Source organism: Bufo gargarizans, chromosome 9 (genome assembly GCF_014858855.1).
Source record: "Bufo gargarizans isolate SCDJY-AF-19 chromosome 9, ASM1485885v1, whole genome shotgun sequence".
Lineage (NCBI taxonomy): Eukaryota > Metazoa > Chordata > Amphibia > Anura > Bufonidae > Bufo > Bufo gargarizans.
In genome coordinates, this window is record NC_058088.1 from 187,713,131 (window position 1) to 187,729,070 (window position 15,940).

A 15,940-nucleotide genomic window follows, 5' to 3' on the forward strand; every position below is an offset into this window, starting at 1 on the left:
CAACATCTAAACCTTAAAAAGTAACCTGAAAGCCCACCTCTTTAGGAAAACCTACCACCTGCAATGAACATGCTGCCACCACACGGCCAGAAGAGCAGCCTATACCCTCACCTACTGTGTCCTTCTCCTTCCCTTGTAGATTCTAAGCTCTTGGGGGCAGAGTCCTCTCTCCTCATGCTGATTGTGCTTGTGGTGTTGTATATTATGAACCCCTCTTAGATGTACAGCACCACGGTATTAATGGCGCCTTCAGAAGTGACCCAGCGCCATGGTCAGGGCCTCGTAACCTTCTGATGCTTTGTCCGATCTGTGAACATTTGTCTAAGATATCCGAGTCACAGACGTCCTGTTTCTTGTTTTTAAGGCAAAGGATGGAAGAAGAAGATGAAAAGAAAGGAGGAAACAAACAACAAGTCTGTGAAAGAAGACAAAAGTGGTAAAGTAGAAGGTAGGTCTAGTGTGAGGGAGCAGATCTGCCCGGGGCGTCACCCATTTACGTGAAGTCTATCTCACATTTTCCTTTTATGTCCTGGCACAACCCATATAGTGGCCCGTGTCACCCGTAGACCCAAATGTGAGAGGGGTTGTCCACTCCTTTACTACTGATGGCTTATCTGCAGGTCAGGTCATCAGTATCTGATCGGTGGAGGTCCGACACTCCGCACCCCCACCTATCAGCTGTTCTGCAGTAGCCAGAAATCGATCCGCTTACTGCAGCGCTGCGCCTATCGAAATGAATGAGAGCAGAGCTGCGACGACAATGTCTGTCCACTACACGATAGATGGCGCTGTTTAGTTCTGTCGCCGATTTCTGGTCACTGCAGAACATGTGATAAGTGAGGGCGTGAGTGGAGATTCAGACCCCTGCCTATCCCGAGGACAGGCCTTCGATAGTAAAGGAGTGGACACCTTAAAAAAAATTAAAATAAATAAAAACTTATACCATGTCGTATACTTTTTTTTTTATGGAGGCAATTAGTGGTTAAAGGGGTTTTCCAAGAATTTTATACTGATGACCTTTTTCCTGGATAGGTCATTAGTATCTGATCGGTGGGGGTCCGACAGCCGGGACCGCCGCTGAAAAACTGTTTGAGAAGGCACCAGTGCTCGCAGCCTTCTTACAGCCTTTCCTAGGCTAAGAGCAGCTCAGCCCCATTCATGTGAGTGCAATACCAGGCACAGCCACTATACATTGTGCGACGCTATTCTTGGTAAGCTGCAAGAAGGAAACACCGCTCACAGGTGCCTTCTCGAAACAGCTGGATGTAGGATCCCCACCGATCAGATACTGATGACCTATCCTATGGATAGGTAATCCGTATAAAAATCTCGGAAAACCCTTTTAAAGGAGCCAAAGCATTGTTATAAGAGGAGCTGTCACATATAGGGCAAAACTAGTCCTGTCCTTTAAAACGTAAAGAGGCAGCCATTACCATTATACAGTCCTGATCAAAAGTTGAAAAATGGCAAAAAAATCATATTTTACATTGTTGGATCCTAACAAGGTCCCAAGTAGAGCTTCAACATGCAACAAGAAGAGATGGGAGGGAGACAAAGGATTTTTATTTCAATTAATTTAAAATAACGATTAAACTGAAACAGGCTGTTTTTCAGCTGATCCAAAGTTTAGGCCCACATGCCGTTAAAAGGCCAAATCTGTGCAAAGATGTGGATTCATTGTCTGTCAGGTAGTCATACGTTGTGATGGCAAAGGCAAAAAACTCTCCCTTTTTGAACGTGGTCGGGTTGTTGAACTGCATAAGCCGGGTCTCTCACAGCGCGCCATCGCTGCTGAGGTGGGACGCAGGAAGACAGTCATTTGGAATTTCTTAAATGATCCTGAGGGTTATGGAACAAAAAAGTCAAGTGGAAGACCCAAAAAATGTCCTCAGCACTGAGGATCCAATTGGCTGTCCGTCAAGACACTGGACGATCCTCGACCCAAATTAAGGCCCTTACTGGTGCTGACTGCAGCCCCATAACCATCAGACGGCATCTGAGACTGAAGAGCTTCAAAAACAAAAAACGTCTTCAAAGCCCTCGTCTCCTTGAACTCCACAGAACTGCTCGTTTGGACTTTGCAAGAGAGAAACATGGGACATTCAAAGGTGGAAGAAATTTTTATTCTCCGATGAGAAGAAATGTAACCTTGATGGTCCTGATGTTTCCAGCGTTACTGGCATGACAAGCAGATCCCACCTGAGATGTTTTCTACGCTCCACAGTGGAGGGGGCGCCATAATGGTCTGGGGGGCTTTTTCCTTCAGTGGACCAATGGAGCTTCAGGAAGTGCAAGGGCGTCAAACGGCCGCTGGCTATGTCCAGATGTTGCAGAGAGCATTCCTCATGACTGAGGGCCCTCGTCTGTGTGGTAACGACTGGGTTCTTCAACAGGACAACGCTACAGTACACAATACCCGCAGGACAAGGGACTTCTTCCAGGAGAATAACATCTCTCTTTTGGCCCATCCTGCGTGTTCCCCTGATCTAAATCTAATTGAGAACCTTTGGGGATGGATGGCAAGGGACGTTTACAAAAATGGACAACAGTTCCAGACAGTAGATGGCCTTCGTGCGGCCGTCTTCACCACTTGGAGAAATGTTCCCACTCCCCTCATGGAAATGCTTGCATCCAGCATGCCAAAACGAATTTTTGAAGTGATAAACAATAACGGCGGAGCTACTCATTACTGAGTTCATGTTTGGAAGTTGGATTTCTGATTTAGTTTTTAGTTTTTTTTTGGGGAGGTGTGGTCCTAAACTTTTGATCAGCTGAAAAACAGCCTGTTTCAGTTTATTCGTTATTTTAATTAAATTTAATGCTCATATAATGTTTAGTCTCACTCCCATTTCTTCTTGTTGCATGTTGAAGCTCTACTTGGAACCTTGTTAAGATCCAGCCATGCGAAATAGGATTTTTTGCCATTTTTCAAGTGGTCTTAAACTTTTGATCAGGACTGTATGAGGAGAAGATCGTATCTCCAGGCTGCTCGGTTAGTTAAGTTGCTGCTGAACGCTGTTCCTAAAATTGGCAGATAGGATCGACCTGCGAGATCGCCGCCAGGAGCCAAGTATAATATTGCATCACGTGTTTGTATTTTATAGCTTCTCCTGATCCGGATATGTGCCAGGTACAACCCACACGTCCTCATTACACCTTTGCAGATTTTTTCATTAGTCTTCTCCTGGTATACGGGTCGTGCTCCAAACGTCAGTCGCATTGCATCATCTTCTTCATAAAGGGGTTGTCTGGCGGGATAGATTTTTATATATACAGGACAGAATGGGTTAAAAAAAAAAAAAAAAAAAAAAAAAAAAAACTTACTCGCCCTCATCAACTGCTGGTGTTCTGACGCTTACTGGGTCCCTACTGGTCCTATAGACACCCAGTCACTAGCTGAGGCTGGTCACTGCTGTGGAGCAGGAAGCGGAGACCCGTGGGCCAATTGTCAGAACAGCGGCGACAGAGGATCGGTGAGGTGAGTAGTGCTTATTCATTTTTAACTTATACTGGCCCTTTAAGCAGAAGGAATGAAGTACGTGTTCCAAGCGCTACACTCTGCTCCTTCCGGGCTGAGCTCCTTTGACCCATATAAAGGGGTATTCCGGTTTTGCAATTTTCACTTACTACTAGTGATAGTTTATCTGTAATTCTCCATTTTCCGGCGCTCGCATCCAGGTCACGTGATGTCTTCCACTGTGTTGGTTCCCTATCCTGATGACATCACGCCTACGTCTGAGGTGTGGTAAGGCTCTGTCCTGTAGACACATCTTCTCAGAGCGGTCTTCTCCTCATTCTCCTGTAGACGTGATGTCCGTAATCAGGCCGTGTCTCAGGGCAGGGTTTATCAAGCAGGTTGGATCCAAGGCCATCAAGAATTTCAGGGCTCTATACAGGCAAACAGTGCGCCGCCTTCATGTTTGTTCACGCTGTTTACCACTTGCCATAAATATTATGTTCACTATATTGTGCTGGTTATTATCATCACAGGGACACCAAATGCTGTTTTGTGATAATTAATTAAAAAAACATTAAAACTATGAGGCATACAAAATCCAATTTTGACAGCAGAGCTTTTGATTAGAGTAGTGGGTACGGCAGCTGCTCGCTGTACAGAAGGTCCGGGGTTCAAAGTCTCCTAGAAAACAATCCTTATAGTAAAAGTTATGTCAGAAAATCTGCCAAGGCAAAAGTTACAATTTTCTGTAAAGTTATTGTCACAAAAATGCAAACCGGATTCCAAAAAAGTTGGGACACTAAACAAATTGTGAATAAAAACTGAATGCAATGATGTGGAGATGGCAAATGTCAATATTTTATTTGTAATAGAACGTAGATGACGGATCAAACGTTTAATCCGAGTAAATGTATCATTTTAAAGGAAAAATAAGTTGATTCAAATTTTCACGGTGTCAACAAATCCCCAAAAAGTTGGGACAAGTAGCAATAAGAGGCTGGAAAAAGTAAATTTGAGCATAACGAAGAGCTGGAAGACCAATTAACACTAATTAGGTCAATTGGCAACATGATTGGGTATAAAAAGAGCTTCTCAGAGCGGCAGTGTCTCTCAGAAGCCAAGATGGGTAGAGGATCACCAATTCCCACAATGTTGCGCAGAAAGATAGTGGAGCAATATCAGAAAGGTGTTACCCAGCGAAAAATTGCAAAGACTTTGCATCTATCATCATCAACTGTGCATAACATCATCCGAAGATTCAGAGAATCTGGAACAATCTCTGTGCGTAAGGGTCAAGGCGGTAAAACCATACTGGATGCCCGTGATCTCCGGGCCCTTAAACGACACTGCACCACAAACAGGAATGCTACTGTAAGGAAATCACAGAATGGGCTCAGGAATACTTCCAGAAACCATTGTCAGTGACCACAATCCACCGTGCCATCCACCGCTGCCAGCTGAAACTCTACAGTGCAAAGAAGAAGCCATTTCTAAGCAAGATCCACAAGCTCAGGCGTTTTCACTGGGCCAGGGATCATTTAAAATGGAGTGTGGCAAAATGGAAGACTGTTCTGTGGTCAGACGAGTCACGATTCAAAGTTCTTTTTGGAAATCTGGGACGCCATGTCATCCGGACCAAAGAGGACAAGGACAACCCAAGTTGTTATCAACGCTCAGTTCAGAAGCCTGCATCTCTGATGGTATGGGGTGGCATGAGTGCGTGTGGCATGGGCAGCTTGCATGTCTGGAAAGGCACCATCAATGCAGAAAAATATATTCAGGTTCTAGAACAACATCTGCTCCCATCCAGACGTCATCTCTTTCAGGGAAGACCCTGCATTTTTCAACAAGATAATGCCAGACCACATTCTGCATCAATCACAACATCATGGCTGCGTAGGAGAAGGATCCGGGTACTGAAATGGCCAGTCTGCAGTCCAGATCTGTCACCTATAGAGAACATTTGGCGCATCATAAAGAGGAAGGTGCAACAAAGAAGGCCCAAGACGATGGAACAGTTAGAGGCCTGTATTAGACAAGAATGGGAGAGCATTCCTATTTCTAAACCTGAGAAACTGGTCTCCTCGGTCCCCAGACGTCTGTTGAGTGTTGTAAGAAGAAGGGGAGATGCCACACAGTGGTGAAAATGGCCTTGTCCCAACTTTTTGGGGATTTGTTGACACCATGAAATTCTGATTCAACATATTTTTCCCTTAAAATGGTACATTTTCTCAGTTTAAACTTTTGTTCCGTGATTTATGTTCTATTCTGAATAAAATATTAGAAGTTGGCATCTCCACATCATTGCATTCAGTATTTATTCACGATTTGTATAGTGTCCTAACTTTTTTGGAATCCGGTTTGTAAATAAATAACAAAGCGCCCTGACCTTTTCTGTTTTACTTTCCTAATGTATATTCGCTCTGTTCTAATTTATAAAAAAAAAAAAAAACTCAGTACATTATTATAAATGCAGACTGCTTCAATAAAAACTATTTGACCTAAAAAAAATAACAAAGAAAAAACCATTGAAGCTTTTCCAGCATCTTTAGTATCAAATATCACAAGAGAGTATTTACATAGTTGTTAAAGGAGTTGTCTCATCTCAGACAATGCCCATTGTCTTATAGGTGCTGGTCGCACCGCTGGGACCCGCACCTATATCGGTAACAAAGCCCCCCCAAGGTGGTGGTGGCTGGAAGACTCCGTTCCAGCCACCACCAAGTGCGCTCCCCATAGAAGTGAATGTGACCGGCCACTGCCCCATTCATTTGTATGGGCCGCTCGGCCATTTGTGGCAACCACAAAGAAAATGAATGGAGGGCAGCTGCGCATGCGCAGTGCGCCCTCCACCACTTTCGGGCTCCATTCTCAGTTCTCCTGTGTTTGCTGTGACCAGCTCCTTTGGCTATTCCAGAGATCTCGCCTCTTATCACTGAATGTTTTTTTATCTCCAGGTGCAGGGAGTGGCCCCTTGTTTTTTGAGGGGGTTTAACACAGAATAATCTCCCTTGCTATTTTCAGTACGGTCAGTTTATATATTTGTACAGGTTAATCATGTGCCCCCTTAGACGTATTTTTTTCAAGGCTAAGCAAATTGAGTTTGTTTAATCCTTGCTCATACAGTAGCTGAGATCGTCCAGGCCCTTTATGAGTTTAGTCGCTCTCCTTTGCACTTTTCTAACTCCAGGGCATCCTTTTTATGGCCTGGTGCCCAGAACTGAACCGCGTACTCCAGTTGAGGCTGTACCAATGCTTTGTATAGTGGCAATATTACATCCCTGTCCTGCAAGTCCACACCTCTTCTAATACAAGACATCATTCTGTTGGCCTTCGAGGCAGCTGACTGATATTTGGTGTTCATAATAACCCGTACAATATAGTGAACCTATTATTTGTGGTGATTTGGTAAACGGTGCAACTTTGTTTCCCTTTCATTTCAGCAATACTCTTATTTATTTAGTTTTTATGCCGGTGAAAAAAAACTGAAAATTCAGCCCTTCTAACAGATCAGGTCTGTAGTATAAAGATAACTCTTCTGCCTGCTGTACAGAAGGTCTGGGGTTCAAATCCTAATGAAGCAAGGGTTAATGTGCTGAAATAGGGGCCCATATCCAACACAGCTTTATTAGTATTTATCGTACTGAAGTGAATACTAATGAGGCCACCGGCCCTGCTTGCATCTGTGATGTTCCAGCTGGCAGGGGAAGTAGAGGCAGAGTCTACAGACACTCCCTGTGAGTCTTGCGCTGGGCTGCAAACACAGCGCAAGCTGAAGGAGTCAAAATGCACTCAGAACTTCATCATCTGATATATATATAATGCAGTAAGGTTTAATGCTGGTGTTTTTCATTTTTTTGTGCAAACTGAAAAACCCCTTTAAGAAATAATGTCTCTGCTTTAAGCCTTTTATCAAAAATGGATCCTGTTCATGTCACATCACAGCTTGTACAGGGTTAGAGACAGGTAGACGAGCAAGCTGACCACCCCCCGGCTGAGAAAAGACGTAAAAACACACCATACACCTGGCACCATGCACACTGCGCGCAGGCGTAGACTGCCTGCTCCACCCTGCCCCTGTCGGGCAGCTGTGACCAGTGTTGCATTTAGTCGTCCCGTAACCATCTATATTCCAGCTAGGTCTCCAAATGATCCCAGCTAGGTCTCCCAAGTGTCTTCCACATCCTGGAGTCTTCAGAAAAACAAGGGCGTTTCAAGGGGCCTTCCCACCGGGTCTAATAGCGAAATAATAGTCATGGGAGACTCTCGTCTGTGACGCATATTAGAGCATTGCATTGTGAGAACTCTTTTTGAAACCCACAAATTGTTTTCTCGCAGAACCGTACACTTGTGGGGCATGCGGGATTCAGTTCCAGTTTTACAACAATCTCCTGAAGCACATGCAGTCACACGCCGGTGAGAATACTTGCAAATTCATTGTCATTTGCTTGTAAATGGTTTATTCCCCACCTTAATGTATTAGAAAATCTGATTAATATGGCCGTGTGAGCGGGAGAAAAGTCACCGTGCCCCCTACCATTGTGTCTGAAATGCCCTGCTCAAGCCTGGACTGGCATTGCGTTGACGGCAGAGTACGACAAGATGGCAGCCGTCAGGCTGGGTTATTACCCATCTCAGCCGGCTTTATTAATCAGATTTTTTCAACCTACATTTCCCACACAGACTCAGTGTGAGACTGGCTGTGATTGGTTAAGAATCCTGCTCAGTGTGAGGCTGTCTGTGATTGGTTAATACTCCTGCTCAGTGTGAGACTGGCTGTGATTGGTTAAGAATCCTGCTCAGTGTGAGGCTGTCTGTGATTGGTTAATACTCCTGCTCAGTGTGAGGCTAGCTGTTATTGGTTAAGACTCCTGGGCAGTGACAACAGTTTAACTCTATGCTTTCTGTTGTTTCTGCTGTGTCATTGAGCTTACCTTACATTATATAAGGAATCTTAAAGGCATATTATCTTTTCTGCTTCTGTGAACACAATATATAACAGTTATATGACATCCAAACATGAGGTCACTGTAAATAACTTTGCTTTTGTCATTAACATATAAACATGAGAACTGTATTAAGGGTATTGGCAGGTTTAGCTGTATACACATATAAGGCATATTAGCAACCTAGGACAGGTCTTAGCTGGCCAGCTACACGATCGTTTGTCCCCATTCGATTTGCATAGAGTCCAGGGATGTACTCCCGGCACAATAGATCCGATCACCCAAAAAATGATCGTTGTCGGCTGATTGGTAGGATGGGCAAAATTAATATTTTTATACGTTTGTTCTTTGCCATCGGCCCATTTTTCCGATAGGATCGGTCTGTAGAAGGGAGGGCTGTAAGCACCCACCTATAGTGCCAAAGAATTGCACGAATGTCACACAGACCTGTTGCTTTTTATAGGAATTGTCCAACATTAGTGAAGCATCGCTGCTCCCTTCCATAGGTTGTGTTTCGTATTGGCGGACATGGGTTTGAGCTGCAATATTACCCACAACCTGTAGATGTGGTGCAGCCATGATCCTGGTAAAACCCCTTCAGACGAGCATGATTTCCCATAGTGTACTCTGCTTCTGTGACAGGATGAATTATAATGCTGTGTGTCTCTGCCCGACCTCTGCTGTAATGATTGGCAGTGACGGCATTATGAGTACAGATCTTTACAGCGGCGACCGGGCAGAGACACACAGCTTTATAAATCATATAAATGATATACGGTCTGGTTTCGGGAGCAGAGTACTCTACTAGAAATCGTGCTCCTACATGTCTCCTACATGCCTTTTCTGGGATTTTTGTAACTGAATGAGGCAGAGGTTGGTACATGGGCAGACCAACAGTGCAAGTTTGCATGATCTAGCAAGCTAGTAAACCTATTGCTCAGGCACCATCCCATAAGGGAAGATGCCTTGAAGGGGTTTTTTCGATATATTTATACTGATTGGTGGGGGTCTGACACCTGGGACACCTGTTCTCCCCGAAAACAAAAGGATTAGGCATCCAACATGCCAGACCCTTCCCTATTCCGACATCAGGGGACAGTCGGGAGGCCCCCATACACATTAAATGTCCCGATGAAATCTGTGGGTTCGGCCGACATACATGTACTGCGTTTAGCCATCTTTCCTGACTTGCTTGAGGTGTCGTTATTTGCTGAGCTATTAGGACAAAAATTACCATGGGTTTGTGTTGCATGATATTCGGTAACACGTCTGAGCACAGCCCGAGATCCTAATCATGTAAATCTTATCTTGTTCTTGTCCCGTCTCTTGCTTTTTCAGCAGCTGCAGCGTCTTCTGCACCAGTGCCAGCTGCCAACAACTCTGTCCCTGAAAAGGAGCGCCAACACATTGCCGAAAGGCTTCTGAGGGTAATGTGCGCCGACCTGGGAGCTCTGAGCGTGGTCAACGGCAAAGACTTCCTGAAGCTGGCACAGACCCTTGTAGACACTGGAGCTCGCTATGGGTCCTTCTCAGTCAACGAAATTCTGGGTAACATGAACACGCTAGCATTGAAGCATCTACCACGAATGTACAACCAAGTCAAAGTCAAGGTGACCTGCGCCCTGGGCAGCAACATCTGCTTGGGGATCGGGGTCACCTGTCATTCACAAAGCGTCAGTTCGGTCTCGTGTTACATCCTCATCGCATATCAGGCGGAAGGAAATCAGATAAAACGCTACGTGTTGGGCATTAAAGACATGGACAGTAGAGACAGCGGCGAATTCATCCACCAGTGGGTGCAGAACGTCCTCTCGGAGTTTGTCATGTCGGAGATTAGGACGGTGTACGTAACGGACTGCAAAGTTAACTCTTCCGCTTTCTCCAAGGTCGGGACGTGCTTACGCTGTTCCGCATGCTCCTTGAACTCTGTGGTACAAAGCGTATAGAACAAGCGCACGTTGCAGGCCCGTATCACTGTTCCAAAAATTTAAGTGAATGACAAAGGATTTTATGCTGAAAACACTGTGGACCTCAACAAAAGGAAACGCTAGGAACCAAGTAGATTTAATTTTTTTTGTTTTTTTAAAGTTTTTACAGATACTGGAGAGAGAAATATATCCACCATTGTATGTTGAATGACAAGATTGAACAGTTGAACCACCATCTTATGCATACCGCCATTTTATGATACTTTATTCAACACGTGTTTTGTACATGGACTATCTGCTGCGGAGGCGGCAGTGTTATATATGAAGAAAAGTTGAAGTTAATAAAGAAGTTATTTCAAGCATTCGGTGTGCTCTTTAAACCTACTGTTTCCATAGAACGGCGCTAGAGGAATTACAGAGTAATAGACAGTCTGCTTGGACTAAAAAAAAGTTAGAGACTTCAGAATTCTTCTAATGCCACAGCGCAAAAGCCACTTCATAGTGCTGCGCCTGCCACAGAGCATGCCCACACCAGAACTGTAGCACAACTGTAACGCAGCGCGCTCACTCAGGCCTAGCCTAAGGCTTCAGAAACCGTTTTTATTTAAAGGGGTTTTCCAAGATCACATAAAATAGTTTGTGGGGTTAATCCAGAAACAGCGCCACCCAAGAGTGTCATTGTTTTTGGAATAAAATAAATAAATAAATAATAGATTAGAAAACCATGGCTGCTCCATTCCGCCCGTCCATGGTTTGTGGCTGGTATTGCAGCTCGGCTCCATTGAAGTAAATGAGACTGAACAGCAGTACCGCCTACAACCTGTGGACAGGAAAGAAAACCGCCATTTTTTTTCTAATTTTAGACGACCCCTTTAAGACATCGTCCATGCATTCAGTTCCCTATTCTTTCACTGTTGACCCCGCCCCTGCTGTACCACTTCCATAATTCTACTCTACCTCTAGTAGCCCCCATCATTTGTCTTTGTCCCCCGTGGGCGGCCCATGCACAGAGAGGGTCCTGCACCGTGTCTGGGCTGATTCCCACATACCGTGTGGGTCACAGATTAATGTTTTGTGCAGAGAGAAATTATTAAGACCCCATTTTTTTTCCTGAGTGGAGGGGGACTTTTAGGGCCACAGTTTAAAATGTTTTAAAGATTAACCCAAAAAGTGGGAATGCTCTTTAAAAGGGGTGACTCTTTTTTTCTTATTATTCCGACTTTCTTAATACTCAACGGAAGTGTGCGTGGAAAATTGAATTTTTTTACTTTTGTCCTATCCAAATGTTTAATGTGAAGGAACGTCTCATGGACGATGTAAGGAAGGAAGAATGAAGAAGAAGTAGAGCGTTAATGGCAATACCACACGTTCACTCCACAGGAGTCCGGGCAAAAAAAAAAAAGACACACTAGATATTAGGAATTTGCCAATTTATCGTACTCCAGCACTAATATCTAGAACTTTTATTTTTGGGGAGAAGTTTGTACTCTCAACATTTACCAATACGTGGTTTATCCAGGCACAGATTTGTACCGTTCAATGCCGTAACAAACTGTAAATCCGCTAAAGTTTATCACAGTCGAATAAAAAATTAAAAATAAATCCTCCCTCCTTCCCGCATGGGTGGTGCAGTTATTTACTGTATAGACGTGAAGCCACTTTGCGGTTATTTTTGTGATTTATAAAAAAAAAAAAAAAATTCCCCACTATACAGACATTAGAAATAAAATTCTATATATAAAAGGAGAGTTCTATAACTATTTATATACAAACTGAACGGTTTTGCTGTTTTTCTAGTTTGTGGCGGAAAATATTCCTTGGATAGGTTCCAGACCGATGCAGGACAGTCTGGTAATAGAGGGCGATCACTAGAAAATCGGGTTACGTGTTACTATTATAACGGATGCCAGGACGGACGGCACATTGTAACTGAGAGGATGACCCAGTTGCTTGAGGACTTAGAATTTTATTGTAAAACCATAAATACATCACATTTAAAAAAAAAAAAAATCTGCGCCTGAGGGGTCGCGTTTTATGAGAAGTTGGGACTGTGGCGGCGCATCTCGGAGACCTCCATCCATGGCTAAAATAAGGGTTTGTAGCGGTTGTGAGCCATTGGGGGGTGTGACCAGTTAGGCCACAGCTGCCTCTTATTTAAAAGGGATTTTTAAGATTTTGATACTGATGACTTATCTTCTGGATAGTAAATGAAGAGGTAGCAGCAGCATCTCCAGTGAATCCTGTATTGGATGGACTTTACAGAAAGTGTGCCATAAAAATCAAGCTCGATACAGCCGAAACGTTGCTGCTTGATTAAAGGCACACTTTCTGTAAAGTCCGTCCACAAAAAGATTCACTGGAGATGCTGCCTCTACCTCTCTTCATTTACTATACGGCTGACTGCTGAGGATCTGCGGTCATTGCTCGGCTGTTGCATTACCGGTGTGGCCATTTAAGTCCGTGGGTGCTGCTCTACAAACCCTTTTGTTTCTTACCTTCTGGATAGGTCATCAGTATGTGTCCAACATCCAGGACCCCCCCGATCATCTGTTTGAGAAGACACCGGTGCTCCTGTGAGTGCTGCGGTCTTTTCTCAGCTTTTTCTAGGACAGCAATGTCACATTTAACGTTCTCATGGCCTAGCGGCTCAGCCCTATAGAAGTGAATGGGCCTGAGTGCAGTGCCAAGCACGGCCATTATACAATGTATGGTGCTGTGGTTGGTAAGCTGAGAGAAGGCCACAGTGCTCACTTCAGCTGATCAGTGGTGGTCCCAGGTGTCTGACCCCCACCGATCAGATACTGATGACCTATCATCTGGAGAGGTCATCAGTATTAGGCTACATGCACACGACCGTATGCGTTTTGCAGTCCGCAAAAACGGGAAACAAACAACGTTCGTGTGGATGAGGCCTTAGTCTTAGAAAACCCCTTTAACAAATGAAGACCACATTGTATAGCCAGGCTGCATTGTTATCGGCTGTGCTGCACCTTCAATACCACGCAACCATTAACAATGCAGACCGGCTATACAGTCTTGGTTAGTTAAATACTCAATGCGCTGTGTGGTCACACCTGAGGGGGCAGACACGCTGGGCACTGTGCGCCTTCACATCGGTCAGTCTCTTCGAAAGAGTCAGAGGAGTCTCATCCAGAAATGAGGTGTCCTCAGCTGAACTGCTGCACTGATCCCCATTTCATGGATAGACAAAGCTGTAATTACTGATACGGGGCACAGCAGTGATGTGCATTGTGGGCAAGCTAGTGTACCTCTGCAGAGGGACAAGAAACCTGTCAGCAAGGAAATGCAGTGCGTTATGTGGAGCAGAGATTATTTTTATAGGAGGAGATTTAGTAAAATCTGCTAACTCGCCGTCCTTGGTCAGAGAGGTAGCTTTAAGAGGACGGCCCACTCACGCCTAAGCATAGAAGTGACAAGTTTTACGGACCATATACATGCTGCCCGCACTGCATTTTCATGGTGAAAAGTTCCCAATAAATGTGCAGAGCCAGAAAAAAAGCACAACCATTTAAGACCAGCCTTAAAAACTGGGTTTATTGTTGGGTGAAGTAGTGTGGTGCCAACATCACAATGTCCTGAACCTGAATACAGCAGGAGGCAGCGTACATTCCAGGCTGGCAGGCATTTATAGGCACGTGATCCGGTGTGCAAGGCAATAAAAATCAGGACAAAAAAGGTCCTTAGACGACACCGAGCAAACATACAACAAGGTCTGAAGAGAGATCCGATCAGAAGGATGTCTGTCTCCTCTCTGGCACCCAGTAATGACAGTCCCTATATCACAAGGCCGGGTTCACACGTAGCAGTAGTGTCGCCAATAACAGCAGGAAGTTTTTGCAGGTTGCACCCATTTTACTAACTCATTTGGCACAGATATTGTGGCGTTACTTACCGGCCATGATACGGTACATGTTAACCCAGCCTCGGTCTTTGCATAGAGCGATTCATCAAGTATATACAACATATTAAAAAAAAAAAAAAAAAAAAAAAAAAAAAAGCATATTACCCCCTTACTCAACTAGAAAAGCCAACCCAAAATACACTATGGTAGTATACAGTTACTTTTTCTTGCATGTGAACCCTTTGGAATGATATGGATTTCTGCACAAATTAGTCATAAAAGGTGATCTGATCTTCATCTAAGTCACAACAATAGACAATCACAGTCTGCTTAAAGGGATTCTGTTACCTCTCATAACACAAATTCAGATTTTAAACCAGTCATGCTCCACAGATTACATTGAATCAGCTTTGCTGTTCTATACTGTAATCCGTCCAGTAGTTTTGCTGAAAAACAACTTTTATAATTATGCTAATTAATCCTGAAGGTGCCCAGAGGGGCGTTATGTTCCACTTTGTGTGCCCAGTAACGCCCCCCTGCAGTGCCCAAAACGCCTTCCTCCTGAATCCCTAACGGCCCACAGCGTCTCATCCCTCTCCTCCCCCTCCCTGACGGCCGAGCAAAGTCTCGCGCAGACGCAGTACCCACTGAGGGCTGCGCCAGTGCGATTTGCTGGAGACTGAGGGAAGAGCGAGCCTCGGACATCACTGGGCTCAGCGCATGCCCGGTGACGACGATGAAGTGTTAAACCTCATCTGCCACTTCTCTGCCCAAGCCTCCAATCTATCCAGATCCCTCTATAGTAGTATACATATACAGTATACTGTCCTCTTCAGTGTTAATTACTTTACACAGTTTAGTGTCATCTGCGAAAAATTTATATTTTACTGTGCAAGCCTTCTACAAGATCATTAATAAATATATTAGAGAATAGGGCCCAGTACTGACCCCTGAGGTACTCCACTAGTGACAGTGACCCAATCTGAGTGTGTACCGTTACATACTCAGATTGGGTCACTGAGCTGGAAAGGTTTATAAAAGTATCTCTAAAAGCCTTGCTGTTCATCAGTCCACGGTAAGACAAATTGTCTATAAATGGAGAAAGTTCAGCACTGCTGCTACTCTCCCTAGGAGTGGCCGTCCTGTAAAGATGACTGCAAGAGCACAGCGCAGACTGCTCAATGAGGTGAAGAAGAATCCTAGAGTGTCAGCTACAGACTTACAAAAGTCTCTGGCATATGCTGACATCCCTGTTAGCGAATCTACGGTATGTAAAACACTAAACAAGAATGGATTTCATGGGAGGATACCACAGAGGAAGCCACTGCACGTTTACAGTTTGCACAAGAGCACCTGGATGTTCCACAGCAGTACTGGCAAAATATTCTGTGGACAGATGAAACCAAAGTTGAGTTGTTTGGAAGAAACACACAACACTATGTGTGGAGAAAAAGAGGCACAGCACCCCAACATCAAAACCTCATCCCTACTGTGAAGTATGGTGGTGGGGTGGGGGGGCATCCTGGTTTGGGGCAGGGCCTGGACGGATTGCTATCATTGAAGGAAAAATGAATTCCCAAGTTTATCAAGACATTTTGCAGGAGAACTTAAGGCCATCTGTCCACCAGCTGAAGCTCAACAGAAGATGGGTGCTCCAACAGGACAACGACCCAAAGCCTAGAAGTAAATCAACAACAGAATGGCTTAAACAGAAGAAAATACGCCTTCTGGAGCGGCCCAGTCAGAG

At 44.5% G+C, this 15,940-nt stretch overlaps 1 protein-coding gene across 1 annotated transcript; it reads left to right on the top strand.

Moving 5' to 3' along the window:
- Positions 1-240: 240 nt before the first annotated feature.
- Positions 241-10,361, top strand: LOC122919875 (zinc finger protein 618-like). Its single transcript, XM_044269059.1, has 4 exons — positions 241-271; positions 365-448; positions 7,796-7,873; positions 9,742-10,361. Exons 1-4 carry the CDS (start codon positions 241-243, stop codon positions 10,347-10,349), a joined length of 801 nt encoding a protein of 266 aa, XP_044124994.1. The 3' UTR covers positions 10,350-10,361.
- The last annotated feature ends 5,579 nt before the right edge of the window (positions 10,362-15,940 follow it).

What these genes read in the sequence shown, in the direction of transcription:
- LOC122919875 (XM_044269059.1), top strand. Translation starts at nt 241, where the DNA reads ATGGCGCCTTCAGAAGTGACCCAGCGCCATG. An exon ending in CAAAAGTGGTAAAGTAGAAG is followed by an intron (nt 449 to 7,795) that starts GTAGGTCTAGTG and finishes GTTTTCTCGCAG; the next exon opens with AACCGTACACTTGTGGGGCA. An exon ending in GCACATGCAGTCACACGCCG is followed by an intron (nt 7,874 to 9,741) that starts GTGAGAATACTT and finishes TTGCTTTTTCAG; the next exon opens with CAGCTGCAGCGTCTTCTGCA.